Consider the following 27,458-nt stretch of genomic DNA (forward strand, 5'->3'; position numbering starts at 1 on the left):
TTATCAAAGAGCAAGAAAGGAAAGGAGTTTATTAAATGATGTACATTTCAGCATGTATACTGGCCCAAGTCCCCCAGAAGAGGTGGCGGGGGCAGGGGTTTGCCCAGATTGTGGGGTCCCTGGACTGTCACAGCCTTAAGCACAGCCCGACCCCCCCGGCGGCGTTGTCCCAGGTAGACACAATTCTTGGTCATTTTCTAAACAAAGCAGGACCGCTTCCTTGCGCTGTGGTGCCGCTGCATGGCTGGCAATTCCATGTTTGTTCACCCCCGGCAGAAAGTGCTGCATGTGCCTACAAGACATGGAGGGAAGCCCGGCCTCAGAGAATTCCCGGGCCTCTCCCTTCCGGGAAGGGCCCCGGGAATGGCTCCCGGAATGTCGCGGGTGTTGGGAGGGCCGGCGAGACCGCCCCACCCCAGTCCCCACCTCCACGTGACCGCCATCCCCGTCGTCCAGACAACAAAACACGACCCCAAAGGTTCAGAAATGCCCCTGGGGGAGGGCCACCCAGCTGACAATCCCACAATTAGTTGATCTCAGTTAATGACCCCATTGTGCTGGCTTTAAAAAATCATTTAAGTGACGTTTTTTACATTTCGCTTAAGGCGAGACAGGACCTTCACTCCTGCGGTCCATCCGTGGGGCCCTCCCGGGACTCCCTGCTGTTCCCCGCCCCCTTGGGGCGGGGTGCGGTTAGCGGTCCTGTTTTCAGCGGAGAGGAGGGCCAGCCCTCACGCAATCGCGGCTGCGCAGCTGGGTCCCGGACCCCCCCCCCCCCCCCGTCTGGTGCCCAATCCCAGACCCTCTGACTTCACCCGCTACTGTTCATTTCTCCACCGAGCTTCCGATGCCCGATTTTTAACTGTGGTGTGATGCTCAGTCAAGAGCACGTAACTCCACTCGCAGTGTTGGACTGAGAAATAATAGGAACTCACAGAGCACCTAGTCCAGGCTCGGCGCTGTGCTAAAGGCATTGCGTGTAGTTTTATTGATTGATTCGACAAAACGTATCGAACATCGACTTCATGCCAGGCTCGGCGCCGGAGGCTGGGGTTGCATCGATGAAAAGGCAATTCCACATATCGAAAACTTTAATGAATCCGTCTATTTCACCCTCGCAACAACCTGTTATTTGCCGCACTTCACAGATCAAGAAGACAGAGGCACAGAGAAGTGATTTGCTTGAGGTCATGCCGCCAAGAGGTGTGTCCGGTGGGACGTGACTCAGGCGGGCCTCCAGCTCTCACCCCCGCGAGCCCGCCATTATAAGCCACGAAGTGAGCGCCTACTGTGTGCAGGGGAGCCGCACGTGTCCGTACCTCTCAGCCACACAGAAACGGCTAGCACTATATTGTAGTTACAGGGGGGTAGAAGGCCGCCAATTTTACGTTCACGGATCACGTAATAATTGTTCAGTGTCATCGGTAATGCTGTAAAACCCGGGCAACCAGATCGCGCTTCTATGTTCTGACCAGTCTACTTTTCAAAAGAAAATGGGGACGGGCAGATCGCGACTCCCAGGCATCCCGCAAAGTAGGCGGGTCACCTTAGGGGCGACCTTTACCCGCTCAAAAATTCGTCTCACATTAGCAGTGAGGACTCGGGCGTCACCCCGAATCGTTATTTTCCTTACTCATAAGTTTAAGGCATAAAAGGGTACAGCAGTTACTTCCTAGGTGATGAATCCCATGCTCATTTGACCTACGGTGAGCATCAAAGTTGACCGTCGACCTGAAGCTCCGCTCCTTTGAAGCTTATCTTACTCAATAATTAATTTCTTATGTTGCTTTTCATTTTATTTATTCGTCGGGGGAGAATAGGTCAAGGTAGCTCTCCGACCCGCCGTATGCAGATAAGCGGCCGGCGTCGCGAAGGCTCACGGGGAGTTCCCCGCCACTTCCGGTCCTTGCGTGCTTTGAGCTGTCGCGAGAGTTTGTCGGCCGGAAGCAGCTAGTGGCTCCGTAGCGGCCGGAGGGGCGGGCTCGCGGGCTGAGGGAGTGTAAAGCTGCTCGCGGCTCGCTCGGCGGCGCAAGATGGCGGACATCTCCCTGGACGAGCTCATCCGGAAGCGCGGGGCTGCGGCCAAGGCGCGGTGAGCGGCCTTTTCTCCCTTCGTGGTTCGGGGCCACGGCCTAGCGGGGCTCGGGCGGAGGAGGGAGCGGCCCGGGCGCGACGCGGCGGCCGCCTGCACCCGCCCCCTGCCGCAGCCGCGCTCCTCATTGGCCCGGCCCGCCGCCGCCTCGGGCCCGGCCGCCCGCCCGCCCACTGGCTGAGGTGCCGTCGCTCCGGCGGGCTGGGGCAGGCCGGCGGCTGCGGGCGGCGGCCGGGGTGCCCGGCTTGTGGGAGCGGCCGGGGGTGGGCGGCGGGACCCGGGGTGCGGAGGGTCCCCTGGCGCAGCCCCCTGTCCTGAGCGGACGGGCGTCCGGCCCGCTGCTCCGTTGTCCTAGGATGACTGAAGTTTGCGGGGACGTGGCTCGCTGAGTCCGCCGTCTGGGACTGCCGAGCCAAGACCCAAACCCAGACCCCTGCTTTCCGAGTCCCGCGTGCGCGTCCCCCGCCGGGCCGCCTCCGTGAACGCTCCTCCCTCCGTACGGCGTTTGAAGTTCGGAAGCGCTTTCGTGTGCGTACCGTCCCGTTGGCTCCCTTCGCGGTCTTGTCGGCCAGCTGTTCATGCTTCCCCAGCTTACAGGTGCGAGCCGAGGCTGGAGAGAGCGACTTGCCCGAGGCCACGGGGAGCTCTCGGAGCCGGCCGGGTTGGCCTCAGGCATGGGCAGAAGGACAGGTGGGACGGGCTGGAGGGTGGCCGAGCCTTCGTGCTTCTCGGAGAAGACTGCGGGATCTGGGGGGGGAGCCGTGGGGGTGGTGTGCAGCTGTGTGCCCCCCACTTTCTCTGACCCTTCGGTACTGGTAGTCTCTTCCAGCCTTGCTGAGCTCCAATTTACCTGTACGGAGAGTGGGAACTTGGCCAGGCGTTTTCCAGCACACGTTCAGTTCTGATGTCTCTGTAGACAGCCAGGCTGTAAAGATGTTAGATATCGTGTTCTCTAGAAAATAGATTCTTTCTTTTGTTATCTCAATTGTATCCCCCACCCCCTACACATATTCACTGCAGCTGCCGCGACCACCGCGTAATTCGCCAGCCAGCCAGCCAGCCCTTCACCTGGCTTCTGGTTCATAATAGGCTCAGTAAGCGTTCATTTCCTAAACCATTATCTGGGAGTAGCTGTCTCCTAGGTGTTCCCTCTAGTGACCGGTGTGGGATTAGTGCTGGGTCCTCCGGCCACATCTGAACTCATCCAGGTTTCATAGGTTTGCACAACAGTCGCTGAAGGAGCCAGCTTCCCAACATTGCTCTCTCTGCAGTCGCTCCCCTCCGTTCCTGACTGGAGGTGGTCCGAACCGTCTGTTGGGTCTGTACTTTTTGGCGTTGATGTGCTCAGAGTTTTGTGTTGGGCAGTGAGTGGGGATGCAGGGAAGGAAGGAATGTGTGGATCCATGGGAAGAGCAAGGACTGTGCAGCCAGGCAAACCTGGTCCCCTGGCAGGTCCCCTTGTTGGGTTCTCTGCCCCCCTGGCTAGATGACTTCTGAGCTGGGCACTTTTCTCATTTGTAGTAGTGGTTCCTGGTAGGTCGTTGAGAGGATTAAATATGAGAATATAAGAGTGTATGGTTTAAAGTTTGTACCAGGTAGTTCAGCAAATGATGGCAGTCATCATGGATCTTTCCTTAAAGGAGTAGAAGCCTGAACACCTTTCCCTAGGGTATGTAATAGGTAAGCGTCAGACTGCCAAGGTTCAGTTCCCTTCTTCTCCCACCTTTGTATGATCTTACGCAAGTTACTTAACCCGTCCATGCCTCTCTTTCCTTATCTGTAAAACATGGATAATATTTACTAGGTTATTGTCAGGACTGAGTGAATTTTTTTTTTTTTTTTTTTTTTTTTTTTAAAGATTTTATTTATTTTATTTTTTACCCCCAAAGCCCCAGTGGATAGTTGTGTGTCGTAGCTGCACATCCTTCTAGTTGCTGTATGTGGGACTCGGCCTCAGGATGAACGGAGAAGTGGTGCCTCGATGCGCACCCGGGATCCGAACCCGGGCCGCCAGCATCGCAGCGCGCGCACTTAACCGCCAAGCCACAGGGCCGGCCCAGGACTGAGTGAATTAACACATCTAAAGTAGTTCAAAGAGTGTCTGACGGGTACTAAGTGGTCAATAAATGTTAGCTATCATCATTATTATTTTTTTTTTTTTGTGAGGAAGATCAGCTCTGAGCTAACATCCATGCCAGTCCTCCTCTTCTTGATGAGGAAGACTGGCTGGCTCTGGGCTAACACCCGTGCCCATCTTCCTTTACTTTCTGTGGGACGCCGCCACAGCATGGCCTGACAAGCAGTGCGTTGGTGCGCGTCCAGGATTCGAACCTGGATTCGTGCCGCCAGCAGTGGAGCGCATGCACTTAACCACTGCACCATGAGGCTGGCCCGCTATCATCATTATTGAAGGCTTTTAAGTAGAGACGTAACATGCAATTGTCAGTGGGAGAATACTGCTTCGCTGTTATGTGAAGATTGGATTGAGGGAAATGCAGGCAAAGAGGCTAGCATAGAAGAAACAGGACTGCACGCTGTGTTTGGGTTAAACCTGCTGGAAACTTCATTTTTATTTTACTTGCACAGCCAACAAAGAGAAAAACTAGAGCTGGGGGCTCCCTGTCAAGAACTCTGAAAGGTCTAAACAAATGTCATTTCCTACAGTAAATCTGTTCTATTCTCCATCTTCCTAGAAGAAATCTCCTTCCTGGGAACTTTAGTTTAATGTTGCCTGGATGTCCCAGGAAGAACTTTGTGCTTGGTAATTTAAGAAGAACCTGCGACTGTCTCAGAAAACTTCCTTCCTCTTCTCAGTGGAGATAGCAGAAGACTGAGCCTGTGGCAGTGTGAATAACCTCTCTCCCCACAGGTCATGGAATGTGCTTGTTCTTTAGAGCAGCCATTCTGTTTTGTGTTCATCACACCTTGTAAGTCAAGAAAGGGGTCATTATTATTATTACCTGGGCCCCCAATTAATCATCAAAAATTTCCTTGATTAACGTGAAATTAGAGAAAGGGAGGGGCTGGTTTTGAGTGATACTTCATCCAGGCGGTGGTGAGGTGCTGTGCTTCCCCACGCACAGCACATCTCTAGTGACCTCATTTGCTCAAGACCCGTGGATTTGACTCCCCAGGACAGCACTGGGCACCACCTGCAGTGCGAGCCTACCTCTCTGGTTGATTTTGTCCTTTAGATGTGAGAATATCACTGATTAAGTTAGCGAAGGCGTCCCCTCTCTTTGGTTTGCTTAGTTTAACTCTCAGAGGATAGCTGTGTGTCCACTGCCTGTGCGTACTTAGCTGAAGGTGGCAGGCAGCCTTAGTGGGACAGTTGAGCGGGAGCGTGTTGGAGTTGAGCAGCTCTGGGCCAGATGCCCTGTCTGGGGAGTCCTTGGAGCCCTGGGGGGAGGGGCTAGTGAACTTCTCAGTTCACGCCAGGGCTCTGGTCCTGATACTGCTTGTTTCATTGTTGAAATAAGGTAAAGGAAACGTAGACCTAAAACAAGGAGGGGGGAAGCGAGTTATTACATAACTTGGAGGGCGAGAATTACGATTTAAAATGAAACATCTGCACAAAACTCTCTTGGAGGGTAAAGGGTTAGTGTCTTGTTTTTCTTTGTGTCTCTAAAGCACCTAATTCACAATTGACCCTCAGTAATAGTTAGAACTAAGCTGTGTTTTCTTCCATAAAGATGACCTCAACACACAAGTACTCTAACCTAGAGACCCCACCCCATGGATTAAAATCCACTTTGCAATAAACCAGGGCCTCCCTCATGGGCCTGAATCCTTTGGACTGGACGTCTGTCCAGAGCGGCTGCCGCTCTGCCCTTCACCGACAGACCCAGAGGGTGAGGCATTCTGGCCCCAGACAGACCCTCCCTGGTCCTCACGTGTGTGCCAGGCTCCAGTCAGGGGCTGGGGGAGAGCTCTAGCTCCAGTGGGGCATTTGCCCTCTCATTTTTTTTTCCCCTCCTCAAAGCCCTAGTACATAGTTGCTGATTCTAGTTGTAAGTCCTTCTGGTTCTTCTCTGTGAGCCGCCGCCACAACATGGCTACTGACAGACAAGTGGTGTGGTTCTGTGCCCGGGCTGCCGAAGTGGAGCGTGCCGAACTTGAACCACTAGGCCATCAGGGCTGGCTCTGCATTTGCCATCTCGCCCACAGCACTCTTCCCGGGACCCACGGGGGCCCTGGTGAGGCTCTGGAAGCAGTGCCGAGTTGCAGTGTTCCGGGTGTGACAGGGAAGAGCAGTTAGCAGACTTGCTCAAAACCTCCCCACTTCCCCTCTCCCAAACATTTACTGAGGCCAAAAGTGCAGAATGTGTTTTGGGAACATCAGATAGTCTAGTGGGAGGTGAGGCTGCAGGGAGAAGTGGGGCCAGATTGGAGGCTCCGGTGGGGGGTTGGGCTTTGTTAGGGAGCCTTCAGCAGTTCTTGGAGCAGGAGGGTAACATAATTGACTCTATGTTTTAGAGACCTACCCCTAGCAGGAGTGTTTATTTGAAAAATTCCTGATGACTAATGCCTGCCTTATAACCAGTACTGCTGCCTGCTGGGATGAATAGCTGTCTTTTCATGCAGGAAGAGAAGCAGTGATTATAAAAAGCCTGAACACTGAAGCCCCCTAAAGCTGTTTATGAAAGGAGTTGAAAGAACTGGCGTAATTGTGGACCTATATGCGTTGAATTGAGGGAAAATAGCTTCCTCACGCTCCTTCGTCCACAGCTACATCACCTCCCTCCCCCAAGTGTATCTTCTGCAGGGTTCAAACGGATAAACACCAACACAAGGCATCTTGGTGGTCTCTCTTGCCAGACAAGCAGTATGGTGTGTGGGTCCCAAGTGGGCACCCTGTCAGCCATCCTCATTGTGTGCTCACCCTCGGTCACTAGGGAGTGCGCCGTGTCCCTGGATGTGACGGAGCCCTAACGGTTTCCTTAGCCTGGAGACCGTGCTCACCCTTCCGTACCTCTCAAGTTCTGATCTTTGGTTTTGACCCATGCTTCATTTATTGGTGGTTTAACTCGATACGGTGAGGTTCAAATCCAGCCTTCACCATGAGAGCTCGGGGATTTGAGATAACTGCTCTCCTTGAATCTCACGTTGCTCACCTATAAAATGTGGATAATGACCTAATTCACAGAGTTGTGAGGGTTAAAGGAGGTTGTCAAAGTTTATGAACCTGTAGTAAGTACTCAGAAATGTTGGTTGAGATCACGTCTTCCCAGAGTCTTTCATACACCCTGAGAGCCACTTGCCCCTTATGTGGCAGGCATTGCCTGTCAACTGTAGACTCCTGTGAATTCTTTTTATTTATTTATTTATTTGTGAGGAAGATCAGCCCTGAGCTAACATCCATGATAATCCTCCTCTTTTTGCCGAGGAAGACTGGCTCTGAGCTAACATCTATTGCCAATCCTCCTTTTTTTTTCCCCCCAAAGCCCCAGTAGATAGTTGTATGTCATAGTTGCACATCCTTCTAGTTGCTGTACGTGGGACATGGCCTCAGCATGGCCGGAGAAGCGGTGTGTCGGTGCGCGCCCAGGATCCGAACCCGGGCCCCGAACACGGGCCGCCAGCAGCGGAGCGCGCGCACTCAACCGCTAAGCCACCGGGCCGGCCCCGACTCCTGTGAATTCTTAATACAACACTTCAAACAGCCATTACAGATTATCAGAGAAGGGAAATTGTTGAGGAAAATGAATAAATTAAGGTTGCAGAGGCCTAATCGCCCCTGCCCCTCCTTCTGCAAAGGTTTACTGTTCATACTGAATTGCAGTGAACCAGAAAAGTTTTGAATCTGCCCCGTTCTCCACTCTCTGTTCGGGATATGATATTTGTTTTCAAGAATCTCATTGTTCTTTTAATTATTTGAAATAATTGCTTTCAGTTGGTTATTTTTTCTTGGCACTTATGTTTAATTGCTTGAATGATTTGTGAAATTGGGTAACTTGGCTTTTTGAAAGCATAATTGATGCTATGGGGTCTAGATTTGCCCAATTTTATGGTATTGTAGAATCATGGAGTATGACATGATACGATCCCCCACCTCCTTTAGTTAAAGTATCAGGGACCTTTGGTAACAGGGGTGCCCTGGTGATTTGGAGAAGACAGATGCAGATAGGAGATCTTCAAGACAGACTCAGGTTTGGATTCGGAGTGTCGGACCCCCACTGTGGTGGCGGTGGTCATCAGTGATGTCTTGCACCATGGATGTTGATGCAGCCTGGTTCCATTCAGGATGTCCTCTCAGCCAGAGACCAGCTGCTCTCTTCCAGGAGGCCTTTCCTGAAGCTCCTGCAGCTCGCTGCTGGTGAGATTTTTGTGGGTCCTACTCTTAGCATAAGGGCTAGGGTGGCCCTCTCTCCTCTGGGAGGAGCCGTTGGTGGCCACGATCCTAGCAGGGCACTGGGCTAGTCGGTGAGGGCTGGGTAGAGGGCTAGGCTTGCAAAGGAGAAGCCCTTCTGGGGTAGCCATAGCTTCTCTGTCTCCCCTCCCCTGGGGCTTGGCGTAGGAAGGAGGGAAGCTTGGAGCCTGTTATAATGGAAAGATTGTGGGCTCTGAGGTCAGGTAGACCTGAGGTCCAGTCTCAGCCCCGCCACAAGCTCTCTGATTTGGTTCCTCCTCTGTAAGATGGAAGTGACGGCAGCTAACCTCAGAGACTGTGAGGCTGAAAGGAGAACGTACGAAAGGAGCCCTGTAGGGTCCCTGACACTTAGCAGGAGCTCAGGGCTTGGAAGCTCTTTGAGCCTTTGTCATTCCCCTGGTGCAGGGTTGACACAGGTGAGGAGGTGCAGGGTGTACCCCTGAGAAGCTCTTAGTCCAACGGGAGATGCAGGCTTGTAAACAAATCATTGTGATACCTCATGGTAAGTGCCTTAATGAAGCTTCGACCAGTGCTTTGATGCTGCAGGGAGGGAGCCTCCAGCTGTGGAAGTGATACAGGAAGAGTGAGGGAATGCTCTTGAGGGTGGAGAAGTGGGGAAAGCTAAGTGCCTCCACGGCTGCCTGCCAGAGCTGCAAGAGCAAAGAAGCTACCAGCTGTGGGCTGTAGTGGGCATTTCCCACATTCTGTCTGCCGTGAATGTCCTTTGACACACTCTTCTCAGACCCCTGGGCCACCTCTGAACCTTCCCACAGCCCTACAGGTGTCCAGTTGCTTGTGGTGTCCCCACAGACTTTGGACCTTCCTCCCCTAGAGCAGGAGTGTGATGATTGTTTGCGTATCTGTATGCGCCAGCCCCCGCCCCCCATTTGGGCCCCTCCCAATTTGGAGCCCCTGGAGGCCTGTTCCTCACCATACTCTTTGGTGACTCAATTGCCCGGCCCATGGCCTCTGCCTCCAGAGCTGTCCAGTGTGTGATGAGTGAAGGGTTTCATCTGGATCTGCATGGTAAATATTGATCAAAATCTTCTCCCCATTGTATGAATGGCCTTCCGTGGGAGCTCCTGGTCTGAACTGATAGCCTGTTGCTTTTCTTTGATGGGTATCATCAACAGAAGTAGAGAGTTGGAAGCATTAAAAAAAAAGGCAGTGGAGACACCTCACCTGCCAGTTGGTCCTGGGGTAAGGCTTTGTTATGAAGTTCGTATTGTTCCCTCCAGGAATGCCAGGGGCCCCTCAGTGTCCCCTCGGGTTTCTGTGGTCACCACAAAGCAGAGGCTGACTATTGCCAGTGGCTTTGCAGGCCATGAAGCCTGGGGTAGCCCAGTCCAGGGAAGGACGGCTGCTCCCTAATTGTGCATGCTGCCTCCCTGAACACCCGCGCCTTTTGGCCTTGCTTTTTCTAGCACCTCTGTCTCCCAGAGTCTTTACATGAGAAAACAGAGCAGGGACGGATAAGCAGCTCCCCCTCCTTCCCTTAAACCTAATCTGATCAGTTCTGTAAATGACCTCTTCCGCTCTCTTTTCCACCTGTTTCTTGTATAAACCCACGGGAAAGTATTTAAATCCTAAAGTTGTTGCCATGTTTTCAAAGAAAAATGGTACTGTGCATTGCTGTCTTAAGTCTGGCTCTGGCATACTGGAGGCAGCAGGTGCTTTTCCATCATTCCGAGGAAGACAAGATGAAGGTCTAGGTTTTCTTTTACTGGTGCAGGCAGACACCTTTGTGTGCACTCCTGCTGTTGGCAGAGTTGCTGGTGGACAGTCTCACTCCAGCGGTTGAGGAAGAATGAGGCAGGAGGAGGATTCAGGTGACTCCCCAGTATGAGGGGTGCCTCCTGGGAGGCCTGGACAGTGATTGGGAAACAGTATAGGAACTTGTTTATTCAGCAGAGCTGCACCTTCTGACACCTGGTCAGATTCTCAGCACTGCGGTTCTCCAGGATCGCTTGTGGAGTGAAAAATGCAGATGCCCTGCCTTCACCCAGATTTGGGGTTCAGTAGCTCTGGGGTGGGGTCTGAGAGCTGTATTTTTAAGAAGCTCCATAGGAGTTTCTGATGCTCAGCCAGGACCACTTACAAAGCACTGGGCCCTGAAACGGGAATGAGCCCCATTCTCCCCTCCCCTTCCAGTCCAGGTGGGGGAGAGAGAACAAGCAAATGTAAGAATAGGCACAAAGGAGGGCTGTCCTGGGAGAATTAGAGAGGGTTTCCCAAAGAGGAGACATTGCCCTGGAAGTCGGAGTCCCCAGGCAGGGCGCCTGCCGCAGGAGTAGTGTTTTTGGTGGCTGGAGCGGAGAGGCCTTGTGGTGGGGTGGGGTAGAAGCCCGCAGACCCCAGGGAGGACTTCCAGGATTATACTTGGAAGAGTCTTCTGTTTACTCTCAAGCCATTGAAGGGCAAACAGAGGAACCCCAGAAGAGAGTGGGGCTTGTTTAATGGAGTTTAGTTGATTTCCAATTTGAACTGTTTCTGAATTGTACATTTTTATTGTTGCAAAGTATAATAAATATATATTTGGTGTTTGTCCCTGGCACACAGTTCCTAAAACCCCTGGAATTTCCTCAGTGATAAGGGTGATAGCTTCTTTTGTTCTAATGAGGCAGCTCTTGATGGGCCCCTAGAGAGCTTCAGGCTGGGGCTGGTTGCCAGAAAGACCTAGGCATGATGAGCAGGTTGGAACTTGCAGCCCCATCCTACTCCCCACCCTGGACCTCCACGGAGGGGGAGAGGGGCTGGAGATTGAGTTAATCATCAATGTGGCCAATGATTTAATCACTTGTGGTCATGTAATGGAGCCTCCATATAAACCACTATACAGTGGGCTTCGGAGAGCTTCTGGGTTGGTGAATACATCCACGTCCTGGGAGGGTGATGTGCCCAGAGAGGGCATGGGAACTCTGTACCCCTTCCCTATACCCTGCCCTGTGCATCTCTTCTATTTGGCGGTTCCTGAGTTGTATTCTTTATAATAAACTGGTAATAGTAAGTAAACTGTTTTCCTGAGTACTGTGAGCTGTTTTAGCAAATTATCGAACTTGAGGAGGGGGTCATGGGATCAGAAGGACAGGCAGCCTGGGACTAGGGACTGGCGTCTGCAGTGGAGGCAGTCTGTGGGACGAGCCTTCACCTGTGGGATCTGTGCTAACTCCAGGTGGTTAGTGTTAGAATTGAATTGTGGGTCACCCAGTTGGTGTCTAGAGAATTGGAGAAGTGATTGGTGTGAGGAAAAAACACATGTGGTGTCAGAAGTGTTGTGAGTAGAAACAGTTCAGACAGAAGTGACTATTTTTCTTTTTAATCAAGTCTTTGTATCGTCTGTTAGTCCAGTAGCTCCAAGACAGGCCCCCGTGTTGGCTTTCTTGGTCCCAGCCCAGGAGGGGCTATCTGCCGGCACTGGGGGCATGAGGCTGCTGGAGGCCAGCTGGGCACCTTTGGTTAATCACTTAACCTCTCCAAGCTTGTTTCTCCCGCTGTAAAATGGGCATCAGAATGGGTACTTCATAGGGTGCTGAGAGGGCTGATTGAGAGCATGGATGTGGAAGAGCTTTGAAGACTGAAGTTGCTCTTCAGATGTGTGAGGTTATGATACTTGGGGGATATGTCTATTTTATTTGATTGGTATCATTTGGAGGTTGTTGTCCATAATGGTGTCGCAAAACACCTGGTCTAGGAAGCAAAACAGTCTTACCTAGTGAAAGAACCACCAGGCCCTCCTTCCTAATTTTGTTTACAAGGCATAATGGCAGCTGTAAAACTAGGAGAGAAGTCTCTCTAGGTTTGTTTCCTCAGACAGGGAGCAACTTTCTGCTTTCCCCAGGACTACTCTGTTCCCAGTATTACCACAGCTCTACTTCCGTGGGCTACTGTTGATATTCAGATCCACTTAATACTGCAATTTTTATTTGCAGGCTCAATGCCAGACCAGGAGTTGGAGGTGTCCGATCTCGTGTTGGGATCCAGCAGAGCCTTCTCAGCCAGCCAGCACGCACAGCCACCTTCCAGCAGAGATTTGATGCCCGGCAGAAGATTGGCCTCTCAGACGCCCGGCTCAAGCTGGGCGTCAAGGATGCCCGGGAAAAGCTTTTGCAGAAAGATGCCCGGTTCCGGATCAAAGGGAAAGTGCAGGATGCCAGAGAGATGCTGAACTCTCGCAAGCAGCAGAGCACGGCACCCCAGAAGCCCCGCCAGGTGGCCGATGCCAGAGAGAAGATCAGCTTGAAGCGGAATTCCCCTGCTGCCTTCATGAGCCCACCCATCGGAACAGTGACCCCTGCTCTGAAGCTCACTAAAACCATCCAGGTGGGTTGTGGCTCTTGTCATAAATTTCCAGAAGCCAGTAACAACTGCAGATTCAGGCACGGAGCAGGGATCAGGAGTATTTGGACAAAAGGACAATTCTCCCAAGTGTTTGTATAGTATATTAGAAAGGCAAGGTATTGTCTAAGTTTTATGTAAAAGAAAGGGGAGGTGCAGAGAAATTAAGTGACTTTCCCAAGTGAGATAGTGGTGGAGGGAAGAGAGAGGAAAGGACAAAGCAATTGTTGAGCATGTGCTATGCAGCAGGCATATAATATGTATGACCTTATTTGTTCCTCACTACAACCCTGGGAGTATTACCCCAGTTTTATAAAAGAATCATCATAAAAGAATCATCTAAGTCCCCAGGATGTGATTTATTGTGTCCAAAGTTACACAGCTAGTCAGTGGGAGGACCTGGGAAGGAACCCAGTCAGAGCTGGCTCCTAGTGCAGTGCCCTGGCCACCTGCACGGCCGCCACCCCAAAGGGAACGGAACACTATTGTTTAATCTTCACAGCTTCTTTGGTGACAGGAACAGCAGCAGCAGCTGTTCGTTGAGCAGAGTCAGGTTCATTGAGCCCTGTACATGCATTGTCACACGGTCTCTGGGATGGCGAGTCTTCCTGTCACGCTCCTGCTTTGGACTTGAGGCATTCTGTAGGGCCTTTTACCAAAGACCAAAACTTGTGTGTCCACCATACTTGTGGGATGAATTTTGACCACTAGGTGTTTCTAGGTTCCTCAGCAGAAGGCCATGGCACCACTTCATGCCCATCCTGCTGGAATGAAGATCAATGTCGTCAATAACCACCAGGCCAAACAGGTAGTGTGTGTGTGTTGTGTGTTCATCTGTGTGTACAAATGTGTATGTGTACGCATGCTTGTGTTTTCATGGGGGGTGCTGGGTGAATTAACTGAGGCCTGGCCCAAGTTTCCCAATTTGAAGAGTTGGAGGAAGGATTATATTTGGCTTCTGCAAGTCATGAGTTTTAAGAAGAAACTTTTTTTTTTTTTTTTTTGTGAGGAAGACCAGCCCTGAGCTAACATCCGATGCCAATCCTCCTCTTTTTTGCTGAGGAAGACTGGCCCAGGGCTAACATTCGTGCCCATCTTCCTCTACTTTTTATGGGACGCCGCCACAGCATGGCTTAACAAGCAGTGCGTCGGTGCGTGCCCTGGATCCGAACCAGCAAACTCCAGGCTGCCACAGCGGAGCGCATGCACTTAACTGCTTGGGCCACTGAGCTGGCCCCCCAGAAGAAAATTCTTAACTGGGGGAGGTGACACATGAGGGGCAGAGAGGCAAATTAAAAGTCTTTGTTATTTTTGGGGGGCCAGCCCGGTGGCGTAGTGGTTAAGTTCGCCTACTCCACTTTAGCGGCCTGTGGTTTGCAGGTTCGGATCCTGGGCGCAGACCTGTGCACCACTCATCAACCCATGCTGTGGTGGCATACCACATACAAAAAAGAGGAGGATGGGCACAAATGGTAGCTCAGGGCCAATCCTCAGCAAAAAGAGGAGGATTGGCAACAGATGTTAGCTCAAGGCCAATCTTCCTCACCAAAAAAAAAAAAGTCTTTATAATTTTTTTATTATAAAAGTAGTATGTGCTTAATACAGAAAATTCGCAAAGTAGAGGAAGATTAAGAAGAAAAAGTTCCTGATGCTCCTGCTCTTGAAAGCCAACCACCATTGAAATTCTGTCCTGGTTCCTTTTTTTTTTTTTTTTTTTAATGTCATTGTTATTTGTTTAATGCGTACTGTAGTTGTGGTTTTATTGTTATTCAATTTTGTGTCATTTTGTTTTCACTTTATAACTCAAGCATTTTTGTGTGATTCACATTTACTGTAAACATTTTTAATAACCACATAATCCATCGAATTGACATTTTAGTTTATTTAAACCATTTTCTTGTGATTTGCACTGTTAGAAATCCTTCTATGAACATCAGTCCTTCTATGAACATCTTTGTGCATAAAGCTTTTTCTAGGGTTTGGGTTTACTTCTGTAGTCCAGATTGCCTGGGATGGACTTTCTAAGCCAAAGAATATAAACCAACATGTTAGGGACTCTTGATAGGTATTGCTCACTTGTAGAAAATTACATCAGATGTACCTGGAAGCACTTTCTTTGGGCCCTTGTGGGCCAGGAGCCAGCCTGTCAGGACCAGAGCCCAGACACACTCCCTGTACCCACTTGTCCCTCAGCCTCGCTCACTCCAGTAGTCATCTCCTCGCTGTCCTTGCTCCAAATGTCTGTTGAGAACTTGCGTGCCATGTTAGCTTATGTTTCTTTATTTTCAGAATTTATACGACCTAGATGAAGATGAAGACGTAGCTCCCATTCCTAGTAAACAGATGAAATTCACAGCCTCAGGCAGCTTTCTCCACCACGTGGTAGGGCATTTTATGTTTTTCCTACACTGCGTGTCTGATCAGGTGGGTGGGAGAGGTGGTGGAGAGTAGGGCCTTTCAGTTCAGAAGTGTTTCTGTATTTGGGTCATATGATTTTCAGAACTGGACCTAATCAACCCCTCATTTTATAAATGCTGAGACCAGAGTGTCCCGTGACTTGTTCAAGGTCTCACACCTAGTGAAGTGCAGAGCTGCAGCTCCCAGTTGCTGTGTTTGAGACACTTCAGGGAAAGTGTGAGCAATCCCACAGGAAGGAATCTCATTTTCTTTCCTTTGTGGCAGGACATTCTGCATGTTCCCCTTCCCTCCATGGTCAGCAGCTCTGGCGCCATTCTTGAATCTGCATTCCCTTGGTTGGTGTGTAGCAAGAATAAACTAAACCTTGCCTGTGGGCTCCACCAGGTGCAGCCTGCATGCAGGGAAAGCTTGTTGACCAGGATGCTAGTCAGATACCATGCAGAGAAGGAAAGAAAGCAATATCTGGGAACATCAGGGAGGTCTGCACTGCTCAGCTCAACGGATGTAGCAAATGACAGACAGGAGGCCAGTGGGCACCCAAGCCAAGTGCCTTTGTTTGGCCGTGAGAGGCCCAAAGACTCAGTTTTGGTCACCGCACTGAATGTGTGGACCGATTTCCTAGTTACCGTTGAAGCTCTTAAAGTGATGTGTGAAGCTGAGTGATGCCAGTTTGTAGCAAAGGGGCTGGGCCTTTCCAATAATTAGACTGCTCAGGTCTGCAGCAGGGGGCTGTCAGCCAGCTCAGTTAGTGGCTAGCCCTAACTCAAAAAACACTGGGTTCATACTAACTCATATAAGACTGCCCTTCCCTCCCACCCTGTGAGATGGGTACTATCATCACCCCTGGTTTATGGATGAGGAATGAGGCGCAGAGAGGTTAAAGACACCTGCTCAGTATCACCCAGCTTATAAGTAGTAGATCTAGGATTCAAGCCTAAGCAGTCTGGCTCCCGGGCCACGTGTTTCACTATACTGGCTGTCGGGGCTCAGAAAGCAGCTTGAGAAATGTGGAATCCAGCGAGAGGAGGACATTTCATCTAGACTTGGAGAAGCTGGTAAATTGTCCCTGCCCCATGCTCTGCCTCTCTGGCTGCTGCATTCCTCCATGGTCCATAAGTCAGTACCTGGTAGACCCTGTCCTAAATCAGCAAGACCATCTGCCACTTCTGCCTTATGCATCTTTTGCCTCAGACACATTAATACCAGGGGGTTTGCTGGTTTATATTTCCAAGGGACACATCCCCATTAGGGGTAGCAGGGGAGGGAGGGAACTGTTTCTACTGGTCTGCACGTGCCAACTGCCAGCATGTCCCTGCCAGTCTGGAAGCTGATGAGGCCAGGGCTACATGCAGAGCCTCTGTATGGCCCAGACAGGAAGTATAAAGCTGGGAGTCTGGGCCTTCTTAAGAGTGGGTTCCTATGCCCAGCCAGCCCAGAGCTGATGATCAGCCTGTTGTGACAGAAGCATATCTGCGATTGAACTTGACCCCAAGCTTTTGGCCTTCTGACAGGCCCCAAATTGTAAGGTTTTAGTGAAGTCTAAATGGTATGGGTGAGCCTGTGGCTCCTGGTCAGGGCTGCATGGAAGCTTCTTGCCAAGAGCTTCTAACACGGGAGAGTGGCTGCTGTGAGCATGGGTGCAGGCTGTGTTTTTTTCCTCCCCTCCCGCCCCTTCCCTGTGGGGTATCACTGGCAGCCGGCAGCCTCTTTGGCTCCAGACCGGTAATGGAATTGGGGAGCTGGGAGGCCTCAAGGGTTGTCAGCCCCTTGGGGCATCGAGATCTCCAGCCTCTCAGATTCCTGTTTGCCTCTTTGTTTAGGCCGGGCTGAGCAGTTCCAAGCTTTCCACATCCAAGGCCCTCCCTCTCACCAAAGTGGTTCAGAATGATGCCTACACAGCTCCTGCTCTCCCCTCTTCTGTTCGAACAAAAGCTCTGACCAACATGTCCCGGACACTAGTGAACAAGGAGGAGCCCCCCAAAGAGCTGCCGCCTGCTGAGGTGAGGGGAAGGTGAGGGAGAGGAAGTGACCATGCCAGTTGAGAGTCAGCCTGTACTGGGTGGGTGCTGTGCTATATGTACCCTCTTGGGTCCTCACAGTGCCTCTGTGAGATAGGCGTTGCCACCCCCGTTTGCAAATGAGCAAACCAAGAGCCAGTGGCCCCGCCCTCAAGGATCTTGCAGGCGAGCGGGGAAAACAGAGCTGCAGACAGAGCACTGTGTCTGGTGATACAGCAGAGGTCTGCTCAGAAGAGAGCTGCTGGGAACACTGCAGAAAGAGTATCTAATTCCATTGGGCACATCCGGGGAGGCTTTAAGGAGAAAGTGCTGCCTGAGCTGGGTGGGTCTTGAAACATGAGTGGCATTCCAAGCAGAGCTCAAAGGCCTCAAAGGACCTGGCGTGTTTGGGAAATGAGAGGTTCCATCCCTTAGCATAGGGTGGTGGGGGCATGATGGGTGCTAAGGTTAGAGGGGCCTGGTTGTGACGGGCTCTCCATGGGGGTTTCCTCTGGGCCTTCCTGGTCGCTTCCCTGGAGTGAGTTCTGCTGTTGGAGTGTGTAGCTGTTCTCTGACTTCTGGTAACGCTCTTGTCTGTAGCAGCCTGTCCTCAGCCCTTTGGAAGGCACCAAGATGACCGTGAATAATCTGCACCCTCGAGTCACCGAGGAGGACATTGTTGTGAGTACTGTGGCCTGGGCAGAATTTTAAATCTCAAACCACTTCTGTGTCAGGGGTCCCCGAGACCACCCCCAGGCTCACTTAATTCTCTAGGAGGACTCACAGGACTCAGCAGAGAATTCTATCAGGGCTAAGATTTCTTATAGGATATAAAGCAAAGTCAGCAAAGGGAAAGGCTCATGGGACAAAGGCCGGGGGAAACCAGGTGCAGATTTCCAGAGTCCTCTCCCAGTGGAGTCACACAGGATGCACTTTATTCTCCCAGCTTCAAGTTGTGATGACACATGTGAAACCAGGGAAGCTCATTAGAGACACAGTGCCCAGGGATTTTGTTGGGGCCTGGTCACGTAGGTACTCTCTGCCTCAGGCATACCAGAATTCCAGACTCCCAGACAGAAGGCAGGTGTTCAGCATAAACCACAGTTGTTTGCACAAACAGCTTAGGCACAGTGAGCCACTCTTGTCAGTGAGGGTGGTGGAGCCCTCCCAGAAGCCAGGTTCCCCAACACCAGCCAAGGGCCAAACTTGGAAGCAGGCCTTCCAAAGGATAGCAGTCAGGCCAGCTATGTTGACTCTTTTCCTCACAGCTTCTAAACCAGGGCCAGGTGCCCGGCCTGAATCTCAGGGCCAGGGGATTGTGCTGGAGTGGGTCTTAAATGGGATCCTTTAGTCCTACTGTGCAAAATCCAGTGGTTCATATTTTCCCGTGAGTCTTTGGAACTTCTGCCTCCTGTAGAGGTTTTCACAATGATTCCAAAGTAAGAGGGATGGGATGGGTTGGTGTTAGCTGGTGGTTGGTCCCTCTGGACTGCCTTTCTGGTCCATCCTGTCCCACTCTTGATGGTCATGGGCAAAACCTAATTCAGGTGCCTGGTGAGGGGGCCCAGATGCAGCCAGGACTTCTTTTCAACCTCATTTTCATTCAGGCACCGAAAAAAGCTGTTAGTTTAAAAATCCAGGTTCCCTTTTAACTCTGAACTGTCAGATCACAGAATGAATGAACTTGCCTCCAGCCTCTCCCTGCAGCTGAGTCTCAGGTTCTGTAACAGCCCACGCTGGCCACCATGTTTGTTAATGGTTTTAATTGTGAAATACCTGAGTGCTGTGTGATTGCTTTTAGAACTACGCAGGCATGCCAGTGAACGGTGCACGCAAGAATGGAAATCGTAGTCTACTTTGTGTGATACTTAACAAATTATAAAGAATCAAAACACTTTTTCCTGATTAGAAAATAATAGCTACCTTTTATTGAGCACTTACTATGTGCCAGGCACTTTGTATGGAGGATCTTTGAAAATACAGAGTAATGAAAGACTAAACACCAGTAATGATCACCACTCAGAGGGAACTGCCAATAGTAGTCGCCTTCACCTCTTTTCTACCCAAATAGGTAATGTTAAAATTTAAGGGGCTGGCCCAGTGGCATAGTGGTTAAGTTCATGGGCTCCACTTAGGCAGCCCGAAGTTTGCAGGTTTGGATCCTGGGGGCGGACCAATGTATTGCTTATCAAGCCATGCTGTGGCAGTGTCCCACATATAAAATAGAGGAAGACTGGCACAGGTGTTAGCTCAGGGCCAATCTTCCTCACCAAAAAAAAAAAAAAAAAAAATTTAAGAACAGCAGTAATAAAATTGGATCACACTTAGTATTCAGTTCCATGTCTTGGTTTTGACATTAAACATTTTCCCTTTTATCATTAGAAACAAATCATTTCAACAACCTTTTCAAAAGTCTTCTCTTTGTCCTCGTAACAACCTTACGAAGGGCAGTTGCAGGTGAAGAAATGGTTTGGGTGCTAGTTGGCCTGGTCCATCTCCACATTGTGTTCCTTCTCTGGCCTCAGTCTCCTGATCTGTAAAATGAGGAGAGATTGAAGTAAATAATGATGGTAACACATGTACAAAGCACTGCCTTAAAAATGCTTTCAGGGCTGGCCCGGTGGCGTAGCGTGTAAGTTTGCACGCTCCGCTGCGGTGGCCCGGGGTTCGCAGGTTTGGATTCCAGGCGTGGACCAACGCACCACTTGTCAAGCCATGCTGTGGTGGTGTCCCATATAAAGTAGAGGAAGATGGACAGGGATGTTAGCCCAGGGCCAGTCTTCCTCAGCAAAAAGAGGAGGATTGGCAGATGTTAGCTCAGGGCTGATCTCCTCACACACAAAAAAAATGCTTTCAGTTGCACTTTCAGCAACTGTGAGATGTAGGCTAGACCAGTCCTTTTCTTCTTTTCAGAAGAGAAAACTCACCTTCAGAGAAGTTAAATAACTTGCTTGAAGTCGCACAGCTGATAGGCAGAGCCCCAGGGATCAAACCCAGGTCTATCTGACTTAGGGTGACCAACTGTCTTGGTTTTGCTGGGGACTTCCTGGTTAGCACTGAAAGTCCCGTGTCCTGGGAAACCCCTAAATCCAGCCAAACCAGGATGATTGGTCACCCTGACTAAAACTCCAAAATTTGTATTTCTTTTAGTCAGTGATTTTTTTTTTTTTTGGTGAGGTAGATTAGGCCTGAGCTAACATCTGTTGCCATTCCTCCTCTTTTTGCTGAGGAATATTGGCCCTGGGCTAACAGCTGTGCCCATCTTCCTCTACTTTATACGTCTACCACAGCATGCCTTGACAAGTGGTGCGTGCCTCTGCACCTGGGATTTGAACCCTGGGACGCTGAAGTGGAGCATGCGAACTTAACCACTACACCACCAGGCCAGCCCCAGAATTTGTATATCTAATAGCTTCCCAGGTGACATGTTAGCCACTGTCTTTGATGAGCCTGTGCATTCGTTCTCATGACAGAGCTCTCTGAGAGAAATTCCATATTGCATAACTATCATCCTTGTTGAGGAAGTGGGCGCTGAGGCGGGAGGACTTTGGGGTGACTTGCTGAAGGTCACAGGGACTCCAAGGCTTACAAGCCCAGACCCATTTCTCACTGCCAGCACAGCTTTTCCCCTCACCTGCTCCCATGTTGAGGCCTGGATGGGATGTCCCAGGAACACCACCTAAAATGGAGCCTCTCTGAAATCTTGGGCACTGGGCATATTCAGCCGGAGTGCAGCCACCAGTCAACCCAGAGCCCTCTGGAGTGTATGAATGGCAGGCAGGGTGACAGCCTGGAATTCTCCCCTAACCCCAATGCCTCTTGTTCTTTGCAGGAGCTTTTCTGTGTGTGTGGAGCCCTCAAGCGGGCTCGGCTGGTCCATCCTGGGGTAGCAGAGGTGGTCTTTGTGAAGAAGGATGATGCTATCACTGCATATAAGAAATATAACAACCGGTGTCTGGATGGTAAGTCAGAGAGAAAGTAGCCACCTCACCTTCCTGCTTCTCACTGCTCACTGTCAGGCAGCAGGCATTTGGAGCAAGCCTTCCTCTGAGATGGGAGGGAGGACATCCTGGTGCAGTCACCCTTCTGGGGCCTCCTCTGCACCAAGAGCAGGCAGGGATGTGCGGTCTCCTGGTAGTGCTAAGCTGCCTGTTCCCCGGGGCCCTGGGTTTTCACTTAAGCTAGCACTTAAGTCTAGCTAGCAGAGAAACATCGTTTCTCCACGGATGGTTCTTTTAAGAGATCTTCACCAGGGAAGCGGAGAGCCGTAGCCTCCCCCTTCCAGGTGTTGATCTGCTTAGAGCTAGGTCACAGGTTCCTCAAAGGCCTGAAGCTTTGTCTAAATGTTGGCACCTGGGTGAGCTCTGCTTATAGTGAGTAAATTACTGCATTTACTGAATTCAGATATTATTCATCTCAGGATAGCCTGTGGAGAGAAGTTCTTTCTGCCATGCCCCTTCTATCCACTGATTTGTTCTTTCAGTGTTTATTGAGTACACTTGTGGATGAAGGCCCTATGGTAGAAGTGGAGATGCAGTGACTAATAAAACAGTGGGATTTTGATTGGCATTTCCCTATTGGCTAATGATGTTGAGTATCTTTTCTTTTTTTTTTTTTTTTTAGATTTTATTTATTTATTTTTTCCCTCCAAAGCCCCAGTAGATAGTTGTATGTCATAGCTGCACATCCTTCCAGTTGCTGTATGTGGGACGCGGCCCCAGCATGGCCGGAGAAGCGGTGGGCGCCGGGGATCCGAACCCGGGCTGCCAGCAGCGGAGCGCGTGCACTTAACCGCTAAGCCATGGGGCCGGCCCATGTTGAGTATCTTTTCATGCGCTTATTGGACATTTGTATATCTTGAAGAAATGTCTATTCAGACTATTTGCCCACTTTTTAATTGAGTTTAAAAGAATTCTTTATATAGTCTTAATATGTCTTTTATCAGATAACTGATTTGCCAGTATTTTTTCCCATTCTGTAGGTTGTCTTTTCACTCCTCTTTTTAATCTCTGCATTAATAGCTATATATTTCCCTCTAAGCACTGCTTTAGCTGCCTCCCGTAAGTTTTGGTATGTTGTGTCTTTATTTTCATTCATCTCAAAGTATTTTCTAATTTCTTGTTGTTTTTTTTTTTAATTTTATGTATTTATTTTTTCCCCCCAAAGCCCCAGTAGATAGTTGTATGTCATAGCTGCACATCCTTCTTCTAGTTGCTGTATGTGGGACGTGGCCTCAGCATGGCTGGAGAAGTGGTGCATCGGTGCGCGCCCGGGATCCAAACCCGGGCTGCTAGCAGCAGAGCGCGCACACTTAACTGCTAAGCCACGGGGCTGGCCCAATCTCTAATTTCTCTTGTGATTTCTTCTTTGACCCATTGGTTATTTAGGATTGTTTTGTTTGATTTACATATATTTGTGAATTTAACAAATGACCTTCTGTTCCATGAGTGTTTAAGGAGAATATGTATTTTGCTGCTGTTGGATAGATGTCTGTTAGGTCTAGTTGGTTTATAATGTTGTCTTCTGTTTCTTTGTTTATCTGCCTGGTTGTTCTGTCTGTTACTGAAAGTGAAGTATTGAAATCTTCAACTGTTGTTATTTGTTTACTTCTTTCAATTCTGTTAGTTTTTGCTTTATGTATTTGAGGCTCTGCTGTTAGTTGCATATGTGTTTATAATTGTTTTCTTCCTGATGGATTGACCCTTTTATAATATAAAATGTCTCTCTTTCTCTCTAGTTACATTTTTTGTTTTAAAGTCTATTTTGTCTTATATTAGTATAGCCACTCTAGCTTTCTTCGAGTTGCTGTTTGAGTGATATATCTTTTTCCATTCCTTTACTTTCAACCTTTTTGTATCTTTAAATCTGAAGTGTGTCTCCTATAGATAGTATATAGTTGGATCTTTTTTTTAATCCAGTCTGACAATCTCTGCCTTTTGATTGGATTATTTAATCTATTCACATTTAATTTGGCTTTCTTTTGCATTACATGAAGATTTTCTAGTGTAACATTTTAGTTCCTTTAATGATTTTTTTTCACCGTATTTTTTGAGTCACTTTTTATTTTGTGAGGAAGATTAGCCCTGAGCTAACATCTGTTGCCAATCCTCCTCTTTTTGCTGAGGAAGAGTGGCCCTGGGCTAACATCCGTGCCAGTCTTCCTCTACTTTATATGTGGGACACCTGCCACAGCATGGCTTGATAAGTGATGTGTAGGTCCGTGCCCAGGATCCCAACCTGCGAACCCCAGGCCACCAAAGTGGAGTGTGCGAACTTAACCATTATGCCACCGGGCTGGTCCCCTTGAGTTGCTTTCTTAATTGTTGCTCAGGGGTTTACAGTATATATCATAGTTTATCAGAATCTATTTCAGATTAAAGTTAAGTTAATTCCAGTGAGATGTAGAAATGTTACTTCTGTACGGCTCTATTCCCGTACAGGAGGAACTGTAGGAGGAGTTCCTACAGGAGGAGCTGAAGTCTCATGGCAGAGTCTTTTCTTTTTTGTTTTTTCAGGGCAACCAATGAAGTGCAACCTTCACATGAATGGAAACGTTATCACCTCAGACCAGCCCATCTTGCTGTAAGTTCCAAAGCCAGGGGTGCTGGGGACCGGGTGGAGCTTTTCTGCTTGCTTCCTCTGCATGATCCTCTATTTTGAGGGGTGAATTGCCTGCATCACAGCTGCATTTCATTTCCTCTGCTCTGATTGCAAGTGGTCAATCAGGGTGCTAAAATGTGTACAAAGTAGCTCATCTCGTCATTTCCATAGGGGATTGGCCATGGGGACTAGCATTAAGACCTCATTCCCAGCCTTATAATTTAGAAACACCGGAGAAGAAGGTGGAGAGCAAGCCACTTGTGTCCCTCTTGGCACAACTGCATGCATTGTCCAAGTGAATGGAAAACCCGGCCTCCTTGTTGTTGCGTGGGGACAGTGCCGGGTGCTACCCCTTGTTTTGTTACATAAACTGGGGGTACGTGCCTGACCTGGGACTGAGGACTTTTGGAGCCCGAGTTGCATAAAATGTCTAGACTGACATGACGTCTTTTATAGACAAGGAGACAGAGACCTCACAAGGATATTAGACTTGCCAAGGTGGATGGGTTAGTGTGAGGCAGGCCTGAAATAGACCTGGAACTTTAGAAAGACTAGAATTTGAACCCTGGATATTGAATTGTGTGATATAGACAAGTTTCTTAAACTGTTCTAGGAATAAGTTGTATTCTGAAAAATGTGGGTTTTATGACCTAATAAGTTTGGAAACCATTGGGCTAAATACCCAGTTAAATCGATTTCTTTACTTCAAGACTTCTCAGAATGCATAAAATACTGATGTGTGTGACCATCCCTGAGGGACGTGCAGCGTCTCCTAAACTTAAAACCCCAGAACACAGCAGGCTGCGTCTCAGCTTGCACATCAGCAGATTGAAAAGTGATAGGTCTGCTACAAGATGAAATGAGATAAAGGGGTACAGAAAGCATTTCATTCGGTGCCTAGCTGATTACAGGTGCCCAGTAGATGGTGGGTCCCCTTCCTACCTAAGGGAAAACTGACAAGGATTTTGACTCTGCTCTCCGCAGACGGCTGAGTGATAGCCCCTCCGTGAAAAAGGAGAGTGAGCTGCCTCGCAGGGTGAATTCTGCCGCCTCGTCCAACCCTCCTGCCGAAGTGGACCCTGACACCATCCTGAAGGCTCTCTTCAAGTCCTCAGGGGCCTCTGTGACCACACAGCCCACAGAATTCAAAATCAAACTTTGAGCGGGAGAGTGAGGCAGCCAGAAGCGGGGGGCAGAGGAGGGTGGCTCTGTTTCCCGAAGCAAAGCTTGTGACCAATGGGCCATTGGACTGGAGGCCCCTGAGCGTGGGAGGGGTCGCCGGGGGTAGAGAGCTTCCTCACTGGACGGGACCCACCTTTCCGTGTTGTCTTCTGCCCTGTGCTCTTTTGTACGTTAACATTCCCTGTAGTATGTTTCTTCCCCTCCACCTCATCACCAAGGTAGGCTTGTGTTGCTCAGAGTGTCTCTCCCCCTAACCTCAGCCCCAAACTGATTTCTTGTCTGGAAATGGTGCCCTAAGTTCTCTGGGTGGCTTTCATGTGGCCCCATGGAATGCAGGGCAGGGGCTGTTTGAAGGACACTGCTTTTTCCAGGGGTGAGGGGTTGCCTCCCCTTTCTCTTTTTTAAACTTTTCCAACAAAGCGGGCAATGGAAGCCCCTGCCAACCTAATAGGAGCCAGGTCAGCTCGGGAGCTGTGCCACTCACCCACCTGGTCCATGGAGATGGCCTGGGTGGGGATCAGGCCACAGGCCTCTTGTCCTCTCACCACGATTGGCTCTGGACCAGTCTGGTATGGAGAGGGCCCTGCAGCAGGGCCCTGCAGCAAGGCCCTGCTCAGAAGAGGGTACCCCCAGCCTTTGCCTTGGAGGCCTGTGCCATCACAGGCAACCCAGAGTAAATTCTCAAGTTGACATTTCCCTTTTCCCTTGGGTTATGGTGAGTGTCCCACCCAACAGTCTTGGCCTTCTGGGTATCACCTTGAGAGGGGCCTGCATTGTTAGCTCTTCCGGTTCTCACTGGCACGGCGCTCATCTCACCCTGGTTTTGGCACAAATGCCAGCTCTCTGCTAGTTGGGTTTTTCAGAGTTTGCCTCTTGTTTTGTGACACTGTGGGTTTGGGGGGATCTTTGAATGGGAGATATTGGCTTGCTCCCAGCTCTTGCTTTCTGGCCTCAGGTGTCTACAGGACACTAGTCAGGGATGCTGAGAGGCACTGTCCTTGCTATTGTGAGACCCATCCGTCCATGACCAGAGGGATATTTTCTTGCCTTGCTGGGGGGGAGAGGAGTGGTGGGTGGTGGGAGGAAGTTGAGACAGCAGAGCAGCCCTTCCAGGCAAGCTGGTGGGTTGTTCCTTTAGCATGGTTCCAGGCATTTGGGGCAAAACTGTAGAACCCAGGGGCAGCTCCTGAATACCAGGAGACCATTGCTCTGGTGTCCTTCTCAGTCTCCTGCTGGTTTTCTGGGACTGTAAAGGGAATCCAGGCTGGCAGAGCTGGAGCGAGGTGGGGAGCAGGATTCTGGGAGCACTACAAATCAGTAGGAGGTGCTGTGAAGGGCACAAGCCTAGGAAGTATAGGGGACCTGAGACACTAAATGCCTCTGCTGACCTGTATGGGGCCAGCCCAGAGACGAAAAACCTGGAAACTCATGTTTCCACAGAGTTAAATCTGTCAAGCAGTAAGGACCAGAGTTTGAACCCAGCTCAGTCCTCCAGCTCTGAGGTTGCCCAGGCCTGGGAAGTCCAAGGAATGTGACTGATGGTGCTCCACTTTCCAGTTTTTTGTTTTGTTTTTTTTTAAGAATGCTGCTTCTGTTCTCTTTCTCCTCCTTTGAACGGGTGCAAACTTCTCTTCAGCAGCTGGAAGACATTACTCCTACACTTTCCCTTCTCGGCCTAAGGGAGCACCCACAAGGCAGTAGGAGCTGGTTTCTCAGGTACTGGGGACAGTTGAAGCACTGCTTGGACTCGGCTTTGAGTAGGGTTGGTAAATATCCTGCCTGCATGGCTTTACCCTCCCCTCCTCCCTCCAGTCCCAGCCAGGCTGCTCTGGTTATCACTGAGTTTCATTGAGCCCAGCTGCAGCCGCCTGGCTGGCTGGACCCTGTCCTCTGGATAACCGTATGGTACATTGCAGGGTGGAAGCTTTTGGCCTTCTCTGCTCTGTAGGCTGTTGTTGTGGGAAACAGGGAAGAGAAGGTGGTGGGCCAGTCCTTGTGTCCCTCTCCACCTGCCACTCCCCTACATCTCCCATCTGTGTCTCTTTTGTCCAAAAGGAGAGGAAGAGGTGTTAAGGGATGGAGGAGACTGTGTTACTTATCCATTTCTGAATAAACGTTTGTTATTCCTACCTTTGAGCTGTCATTTCTTAAAAGATTCTGCTAAGTGCTCTCTTGGGACTTGGCCCCAGAAAACGGATTTGCCTCTGCTTCACTACTCACCAGCTCTGACCTTCAGGCAGTTCCTCATAGGACTTGCTGAACCTCAGCCTCCACAGCTGAGAGAATGTGAGCATTAATGTCTGTGGAAGCACCTGGCACAGTAACTCAGTACCTCCTGGGCCTCAAGTGCCTTGCTGGGTATTAAGCATGGTCAGCTCCAGCGTAGTCAGGTCTGTTCGTAGGGAATGGGGGAGCTTGACTGATGGCCTCTGCCTTGGTTTGAAGAAGTTAAACTCAGAAATTT

The 27,458-nt window shown here is 50.0% G+C and overlaps 1 protein-coding gene, 1 long non-coding RNA gene and 1 other non-coding gene across 4 annotated transcripts; 1 reads left to right on the forward strand and 2 right to left on the reverse strand.

The window, feature by feature from the left end:
• On the reverse strand, positions 1–2,144 carry LOC147913701 (uncharacterized). Its single transcript, XR_015556342.1, has 2 exons — positions 936–2,144; positions 1–292 (listed from the first exon to the last, which is right to left on the reverse strand). It is a non-coding gene; the product is annotated as an uncharacterized LOC147913701 (long non-coding RNA).
• LOC147913702 (U12 minor spliceosomal RNA) lies at positions 1,501–1,650 on the reverse strand. The gene has a single exon (XR_015556413.1). It is a non-coding gene; the product is annotated as a U12 minor spliceosomal RNA (small nuclear RNA).
• POLDIP3 (DNA polymerase delta interacting protein 3) lies at positions 1,947–27,123 on the forward strand. Of its 2 annotated transcripts, none has more exons than XM_087448804.1 (9): positions 1,947–2,092; positions 12,392–12,782; positions 13,519–13,605; positions 15,087–15,179; positions 17,036–17,215; positions 17,813–17,893; positions 21,045–21,174; positions 23,728–23,794; positions 24,797–27,123. In XM_087448804.1, the coding sequence occupies exons 1-9, from the start codon at positions 2,034–2,036 to the stop codon at positions 24,972–24,974; spliced, it is 1,266 nt and encodes a 421-aa protein (XP_087304930.1). In that variant the 5' UTR covers positions 1,947–2,033; the 3' UTR covers positions 24,975–27,123. The 2 variants fall into 2 exon arrangements, with proteins under 2 accessions (XP_087304930.1, XP_004438009.2); XM_004437952.3 differs by having other exon boundaries at positions 17,816–17,893.
• Positions 27,124–27,458: the final 335 nt, after the last annotated feature.

Source organism: Ceratotherium simum, chromosome 25, assembly GCF_057802395.1.
Source record: "Ceratotherium simum simum isolate JZ-2026a chromosome 25, ASM5780239v1, whole genome shotgun sequence".
NCBI lineage: Eukaryota > Metazoa > Chordata > Mammalia > Perissodactyla > Rhinocerotidae > Ceratotherium > Ceratotherium simum.